The sequence below is a fragment of the Ammodytes marinus genome (assembly GCF_949987685.1).
Source record: "Ammodytes marinus genome assembly, chromosome: 11".
In the NCBI taxonomy this organism is placed as follows: Eukaryota; Metazoa; Chordata; class Actinopteri; order Uranoscopiformes; family Ammodytidae; genus Ammodytes; species Ammodytes marinus.
In genome coordinates this window covers 18,915,789-18,924,842 of record NC_137215.1, presented here as the reverse complement: position 1 = coordinate 18,924,842, position 9,054 = coordinate 18,915,789, and the positions used below count along the sequence as shown (strand labels likewise).

General features: G+C 39.2%; 1 protein-coding gene across 1 annotated transcript; it reads left to right on the top strand.

Annotated features, from left to right (window-relative positions):
* Positions 1–3,001: 3,001 nt before the first annotated feature.
* gtf2a1l (general transcription factor IIA, 1-like) lies at positions 3,002–7,710 on the top strand (the record flags this gene model as incomplete). Its single annotated transcript, XM_080037236.1, has 9 exons — positions 3,002–3,025; positions 3,251–3,352; positions 3,527–3,644; positions 3,828–3,880; positions 4,363–4,456; positions 5,479–6,011; positions 6,968–7,195; positions 7,412–7,501; positions 7,603–7,710. 9 exons carry the CDS (start codon positions 3,002–3,004, stop codon positions 7,708–7,710), a joined length of 1,350 nt encoding a protein of 449 aa, XP_079893362.1.
* Positions 7,711–9,054: the final 1,344 nt, after the last annotated feature.

The following is a 9,054-nucleotide window of genomic DNA, read 5'->3' as shown; positions in this document are numbered from 1 at the left end:
AGTCCAGCTAGCAGCTACCCCCGTAAGCCTTCAACTTTACAGCTGTCACTTAGGGGTGGGAAAAATAATCGATTTTCTGATTATTTAGTATTTAATATTAGTATTTCCTGCGCCACTGCGCATGCACACAAGTGCGAGTTGTTAAAGGTGGCGACAAAAGGGCAGAGAGCAGCACACCATATGACCTGCACTGGCTTTGTGTCCATTTACTTTTTTGTATGAGAGCTGAATTCAAAGCCATACTTTTTGCACAATGTGTTGAAATGACATAGAAAATAATAGAATAGAAATCCTATAGAAACATGATTTACAAGATTAGAAAGAAAATAAAACTAAATCGGTTAGATAGTTTTGACATACTTCCATATTGTGTTGAAAGCTGCATTGATTATTGCACTGTTCATAGAATGTCATATTTGTGACAAGAAAAGCTTTTTCTCTAATACAATATTAGAGAAGGTAATTCATCTGTTGATTGTATTTAATGATCATCACAAAAGTAGGAAGTGATTAGCAAACTCTGAGTAGCAAACTCAGATGTGTATATAAATATATTTTTGAAAATCACACATAGGTATGTACGTAAAAAAAAAATTGCATCGAGATGCATTGAGAATCGATTTTGAATCGAATCGTTGACCTCGGAATCGAATCGTGAGGTGCCAAAAGATTCCCACCCCTAGTGTGAAGGGTGATATATTTTTTTAACTCCTGGCCTTTTACACCCTCTGCATCAGAAACTGTATAGTGAGCTTACAGAAATGTGGAAAATGTGCTGTATTGAAAGTAACAGGAACACAAATTGGTGGAAAGGTTCTGTTGGACAGAAATATTCAAAGGGATTGTCCCTTACATGGTTGTGACATTAAGTTACTGACAACTAAGCCATAAGGTGCTGGAGCCATATTCAACAGGATAGGTTGTTGTGTGTGTTTTATTTAGTTTTTTCGTATTGCAGTAATAATGTTATAGTTCTCAAATACAGATCCCAGTGTCAGAGTCCCCCCCCCCCCCCCCCAAAAAAAAGTTTGAGTTTGTGTGTTTGATATCAACCTCATATTATGCAAATGTAAGTTTTCATAGAAAAAAATGTGGAATACAATGTTTTGGACGAGATAGTTGTTAGACTTTTAATTGAATCAGGTCATCTGGGAGGTAATCCGAGGTTAACTGATCACTTCACGTTCACGTCCATGCGTCCTTGAGTTTATTTAAAAACATTTGGAAATGGGGCTGCCTTCAGTTTCCCATGCACTGTGTATAGTCTAACCTATTTCAGCCTATAGTCTGTGGAAAAAAAGATAGCTGGACAAGTTCTTCTGCTTCGTTGCTCACACTGCATTTAAATGCATTCATTGTATAACAGATAAATGTGTCCCATAAAAGAAAAAGAGCACCAAGCCCATCCCAGAGGACCCTGCATAATATTTTATTTTAAATTGATATTTTTATGGAAAATCCATGTGTCTTTCTTTAATAGCTTCTAATTCATCCGACCCAGTGTCTCCAAATTCTTTGTTCAAACAAAATTCCTCAGATTTAGCCTCTTAATTTTCCTCTCAAAATGCACCAGATTCATGCATTTCACTTTAAAAAGGTAAAAAAAATCTCCGGGGGGTCAATAATTTGGGCAGTGCTAACATTGGGGAGGGCCTGCTGATCAAATTCTGCTTAGGGCCCCATGAAGGCTAAATGGAAAATCAGAATTGTTTCTAAGGTAAATACATTTCTTTTTATAAACTCTCATCTTCCATCAGTGAAATTATATTCAATAAAATAGTAGGCTAGGCATAGGTATAGGCAGGGCCGCCTTAATGCACGGGCTTACCTGGGCTGAAGCCCCAAGGCCTACGAAGGCTTTTTACTGTCTCAATACAGGCCCCTGATCTAAGAAGGCCCCGAACATTGTCATTTAAAACAATAAATTATTGACTGGCTCATGATAGGCCCCTAATCTTCGTAGGGGGGGGGGGGGGGGGGGGGGGGGCGGGCGGGCGTACGGAGAACAGGGGCCTATCATGAACCAGTAAAGAAAAAGGAAAAAAAATCACATTATTTTTGGCCTATGAAGATCAAGGGGCCTATCATTCACCAGTACATTTTTGTTATTTTTGTTTAAATAACATTGTTCGGGGCAACGCAGATCAAGGGCCTATATTGAGTTGAGCCATTAAAAACAAAACAAAGAGTTCAAAGAGAGAAGTAGCTTTGGGATAAGGGATTATTTAAAAAAAAAATTGGAATGCTGAATGACTGGATTTTTTAAACCTGTATATTTTTGTTTCTGCTTTTTGGAATTTCTGTCTCCAAATTATTCCAGAAAATAGCTCACATAGGACATAGTTGATTTAGCCTCAGTTTTCTTCTCAAAGTGCACCAGATTGATGCATTTTACTTTAAAAGGTTCAAATTTTTCTTCCGGGGGTCATGCCCCCGGACCCCCCTAAAAGGTCCTGGGACCCCACCGCTGTCTCCTCAATAACTTGGAAAAACAATGTAACCAACCATGTGTGTTTGGTTATTAAAAGTCATTAGACCAGGAGGGGGTTATTTACATGTTACCTTAAGTGATTTTGTATTTCATCAATAGAGATATTGTGGTGTAGACAAACATGGCTTTAACGCATGTATTGTAAGACCGCCGCCCGGGGGGGCCTACGAAACCTCTCAGTCCCAGGGCCTAGTGGCAGGTAAAGGCAGCCCTGGGTATAGGCTATTTCAAGCATATTATTAGCCTATATTATGAAGAAACAAGGCCCGGATATTACAGCGACGCCCTCAGTATCATCAGTAGGCCCTAATCACTAGCCCTATCAGAGAGTCGGGCTCTCATCCAATCACATCTTTATTTGTAGCTTGATTACTAACACCTGTGTTCGCACTTTTCCATCCAGTCCACGAGGGCAAAACAACCCGACTGTCGCCGTTTACTGTAGGCCTATGTTTTACGTTTTCCAAAATTCGTTGAGACCGGACAGCAGTTATTTATTTTCTCTAAGTCATGTTGACCAACACAGGCCCAGTGGTAAGTTTTTTTTTGTAGCTGGTAAATGCTACAGGCTAACTAATAGCAAACCTGTTGTGTGTGTATGTTGTCCAGTAGTAGGCCAATTAATACGCCCTTGTAAACACAATTTCAATTTAGACCTAATAGCCAATGGGGCTATATCGAGCCTTTTTGTGATTAATCACTTCCACCCCTAAAGCTGCTCTATGGATTCTGACGTGCAGGTTTTGTGAACAAATGCAGGCTAAACTCTACTTGTCCATACTTGATGACGTGATTGAGAGTATGAGGGAGCTCTTCTTGGATGAAGGGTTGGAGGACTGCGTCCTGGACGATTTAAGACATGTAAACTGCTTCCTTTTTAAAAATATATAAACATTTATACATACATACATGCAGGCCTTATATTACATGCACATCTTGACTCAACCTGTTAGCAACAAAACAAGTGAGATCATCTAGTGAGGAAGTATACACCATATCAGTAAGACAGACTGTGCTGTTTCTTCTGCTGTGCAGCTCTGGGAGTCAAAGATGATGCAGTCAAAAGCAATGGAAGACTTCAGGAGAAACAATATCAACACATCCAACTTTGTGCTGCAGCTCCCTGCCAACTACAGTCAGAATGATCAAGAAGGTAATGCAGCACTGCTGGAAATGAGCTGCTTGAAAAAAATAATCTCAGTTTGTGTGTGTAAAGTTACAGGAGATATTTGTGTCATAAATATACACACTATCAAATGTACCTACAGTGTTTCAGAGAGTAGGCATCTTCTTTTGGCTTTTGCATCACTTGCTTTGCTCTGTGTTTTGTTCTCAGCCTCGGTTGTGATTCCTGCGAGGCAGACTATACACAGTTTCCCAAGACTCAAGGTAAGTGTCATCAAGGTTAACAGTACGTTACAAAATTGTACACACCGAATCTGAGAGGGAAAGTTTAGACTTGAGCATCTGGGCACCAAGGAAACGTCTTTCTCATCCTCTCCTCATCAGACACTTGCATCTTATAACAGCCTTCATTTCAGAATATCACAAATTGAATTTGAGACTTTGAAATAACCCAGCTCATTTGAAAAAGGAAAAATCAAACCACATGAATTCAGCTAGATGGTTGACAATGTATAATATTTCATTGCTACATATGAAGCAAACCACAGCAACAACCTTTCAAAGCTACTTAAGGTGTGAAATCTGTTACATTAAAACTATTATTGGCTTCCATTGTTGCATTTGCTTCATTTACCTCACATGACAGCTCAAAATGTGTTTGATGCGAAATAAGATAGATGCCTGTTAATCATGACATTGTGATATGCTTTTTTACATTTTCTTTTACACATCATATTTCATTGCAGAACCACTCGGAGACACTGGCTACGTTTTCTCTCCCTGCTGGGTTAGCCTACCCGGTGCAGATACCAGCTGGAGTCACTCTACAAACAGCTTCTGGTACACATGCTGTCTATATCAGTGATTCTTGAGAAATGGGACAAAACAGGGTGCAATGTTGAAAAAATCCAAACCCTATGTTTCGGCAAATTAAATTACATATATGTATCCAACATATACTGAGCTAAGCTTTGACACAACCTCCTAGCTTTTGTTTTTTTTTACCGTCATTGGCCTATCACCACCGTCAGATGTCAACTCCGTCAGATTTCCTGTCTGACGGTGTTGACATATTTAACGTTTCTTAAACATAAATGAAATTTATCTAGTAGCCATTTGGTTTTTCTGTTGATGTTAGGTGCTAGTATGAACTACTTCAGGAAAATAAAATGTTCAAAAAATTTCAAATAACTTCTTCAGAAATTGTAAGTCGGTGTTGACATATCATGGTTGTGACACAGGACTTTCAAGATTCGGAATGTAAAATATTCTAAAACTACAACACTTATCAGAGCCTGTCTGACTCTAATGTACTCTGCAGAGGTAGAATTTGACAAGAGGTCCTTTAAAGTGACAGCTGCCCCTTATTTCGCCTGATTTTATTACATTTTAATGAAATGTCTGACGGCGGTGACAAAGTGACCCACCACTTAGAAACCTTATAAAACATGAATGTGTGGTAGGAAAAACGTTTTTATTGATATGAGAGATTATTTAGTGTTGCTTTTGAGGAAAAAAGCTCTTTTTAATGATTTAAAGTACATTTTGAATAGGTTTTATTGCATATGAGAGATTGAAACCTTCTCTGAGGACACACTGTTTTGGACGTCGTGAGTGTCATATATTTTTAACATAATAATGATACAATTAAATTTAAGGGGATAATTGTGCTCCAGACATTGTATTCTTAATCCCTAATGACATCTACAATTTTAAATATTTTTAGTTTTAAACATAACAGCAGTTACATATGGAAGACAGCCTTTTGTCCCGGTTCTCAAGAATCACTGATATCTGTTGTTTTGGGACTAAACAAGGTTAAAACAACCCTTTACTCTATACTCTTTTTTTCTATCACTAAGGTCAACTTTACAAGGTCAATGTTCCTGTAGTGGTGACTCAGGCTGCAGCAGGTCAGCGTCCTGGATCCCAACTCACACAGAATGTCTCGTGGAGAGAAGCTCCCGGTCCCCAGACGGCTGCACGCCCAGATACTGTTAATCCTCTGATGGTGGAGCCACCCTCCATTCCACCCTCACCTGTCACACAGCCGCCACATTCAAATACCGCTTTACCCCCCGGTCAGGAGAGCAGCCTCCCTCAGCAGCCACCACCACCTCCTGCTGCTGCTGCTGAGAGCTCGCCAGCGCCAGAGCTCACACCGCAGAGTCCACAACCTGAACCTGTGGACCTCAGTATGAGCGCCTCACCCTTAAGCCAGCTATTAGACATCCAGATGGGCACTGAGGAGGCTTCCACACAGTCGGCTCAGTTAAAGACCACAGACATTGACGACATCCTGAAACAAGTGATTGAGGAGGAGAGAGAGAAGGCAGAAAGGGCGAGGAGTCTAGCCCCTGCAAAGACTGACAGCCAGTCGGAGGCTGTCCTCGGGGTAATTTGAGAATAATATTCCCTCTTTAAGCAAATAACCGAGATAGGAAAGCTGTTTGTTGAAGTACACATGGGTGAAAGTAATAGTACCTCAGCTTTGGAACTGCATGTATTTGCTTTCTTTATTGCGTTAGATGAGAAAATCAATACTGCTTTCACATTTGTTTACTGAATGTATAGCTGGAGCCAACAGCCAGTTAGCTTAGCATACAGAGATAGGGGGAAGGCCAGCTTGGAAAGCAAACACATTCTGCTTTCCTCTTTATACAAGTTAACAAGTTGTCTTGGTTATTTAATACAGGCTTTTTGTTAAGCTAAGCTAAGCTAACCAGTTGTCCACTGTAGCTTTACATTTACTAGAGTCTAGACCAACATGAAGTGGTATACTCTTCCCATCTAACTCTGCAACACACAAAATGTGGACTAATTGACTATTCTTTAAGGGGCTCTTGGATGTTGTTACAAAATGTAAGTGTGGAGTTTAAAAGGCATACGTGTTTATCAGGTAGAGGTCCTACTGAAAATATTGACTTGCATTGTTGGAAGTGTAGGAAGCAGAAAGAGTCGAGATATCAACTTTTATATATGATAAAGGCAGCATTTATGTTAACAAACTTTTTCAAACAGGATCAGGAAGTTTTCAACGTAATGCCTGTAGAGTTATACTGAAACAGAAAAAATAAGAATGAATGAGAGATTGCAGGATGGATCACGACGATTAATGCATCTGTCCGAGTTGGACTGGGTGTCCGACCCGGACAAATGCATTAATAAAAAGTATATGAAAACAGCATTCTTTGCACTGATGGTCTTGTTCGCTGTTACAGGTAATTTATGATCAACAAAGGAAAAATTAGACCGTTTTTAAAAAACTTAAAAGTTCCCTGTTGGGACTTTAATTTGTCTGAATATCATCATGGCATAACTGTTTACTTAGCTCTTGCAATTCCTGTTAAGCTGGACCTGGACTACAGCGCACTGTCAGACATTGTTCAGCTGGATGGTCCTGCCGACAACTCTGACATGGAGGAGGAAGTTCCCCTGGAAGAGAATGACTTTCTGGGTATGATCAATGCTGAGGCCATAAAGGCTCTGCAGGATGGAAACGGCAGCAGCGACGGCAACAGCATCTCCTCCAGCAGCGACGGCGAGGGCGCAGATGAACTCGCTTACATAGTGGAAGAGGTGAGAAAAGTGAGTTTGATTTACATTTTGACACGGGTTATGTTGCCACTCAAACATCTCCTTATGAATAAACTCCTGCTGCTTTTTCCAAAGTTCCCAGAAATAACATTAATTCGTCATGATTTTCAGGCAGCACATAATGATTTTTCCCAAAAGCATGTCTTTGAGGACACATTTCAACAGTTTATTTCCCAATGTGCGCTTTCTGTCGATTAGGATCCTTTGAATTCGGGTGATGATGTGATTGAGCAGGATATCCCGGATCTCTTTGACACCGACAATGTTATCGTTTGCCAGTATGACAAAGTGAGAAGATGTTCCCACTCTACTGGAAATAATTGGCTTCATTACAAAGCCCTGTGCTGAATCCAAACGTTTAATATTGTTATATTTTCTATGTACCGCAGATTCACCGCAGCAAGAACCGCTGGAAGTTTCATTTGAAAGATGGGGTGATGTGTTACGGAGGCAGGGACTACGTGTTCTCTAAAGCTGTTGGCGAGGCCGAGTGGTAATGAGCTTTTGTTCTCTCGCAAACATCAAATAATCATGTTGAAAGAAGCGAAAACAATCATTTAATTTAGACCTCTTGGTGGTGTAACTTGGCTCAAGGAGCATGCAGTTAAAACACCACCGTGCAAAATCGCTGATGCCTTTCAGTTTTTCTGTTATTATCTGAGCAATACAGCAAGTCATTTACAGTGTTAGAACCATTTACTTAGTGTTGCTTGTGACTCCAATCTACTGATACAAACAGCATGCATTTATGTTAATAATTTGCTGAAAATAGTTTACTTTATTAGCGGGGCTAAACATAATTTGACCTTGTAATGTGTTTTCTTCTGTAGAAATCATGTTGTTTTGAAGCTACCTAATGTGCTGTTTGATTTGCAAACACTGTAATTACTTTATTCATGTTTCAAACACATTGATTTGCTCCACTGTGCTGCATTTATTAAACCCTTTGCTTTCTGTGAAACCCTGTACAAATCCACTATAAATCTATTATTGACAGATTCCAGTGGCCTACTGTGTATACACACAAATTGACTGGAACATGACAAAATTGAGTTATAAATACCAGAATTTACACTAAAATAGAGAAATGTTTGACTGTGCTTCGGATAGACACTCAATAAGTGACTCGCATCTGGAAAGAATAGGGTGGTGTGACAGTTCCAGCAACGACTCACAATACATAAAAAATGGACAAGTCCTTGGAAAATTATGTTTCTATTGATTTCATATTTTCACTTCGACAGTGTTGTGACTATTTTAGTAACAGACTTTGGTACAGGTATTGTCTTTTAAAAACAAAAACAGTCAAATGTATTATTTTCTTGTATATCAACTCTAAAACATGCTCTCAAAATAATGCAGCATCTGCATTTGCACATATTATGCTTTATAACAGTGGGGCCCAATCTGGGGGTCACCAACCTCACAAAGGTTAAGTCTGAATGATTCATCTGAAAAAGAAAAAACAGAAATGATGCATATATTTTTGCAAATTATTCGTTAATTAAAAATAATTTAATCAAAACGGGGGGAAAAAGTTGGGAAGCACTGCTTTATAGTATCAGTAAATATAATGCACAATAGTCCAATGGTTTTATTTATTCAAGTTGTATTGTGAAAATCCAGGGTATTATGAACAGCAGTATTGTTTCAGAGACCCATCAGCTTTAGCGTAGTCCCTGTGGTCCCGGTTCAGATGTCTCCCAAAAGATGGCACAAATACTCTGATAAGCTAAAACATATAATATAAGTTAATTTAATAACATTTATTTTATTGTACCAGAAATGTACAAACTATACAATGGCAATGATATAATAATAAACAATTCCTTATTTAATAC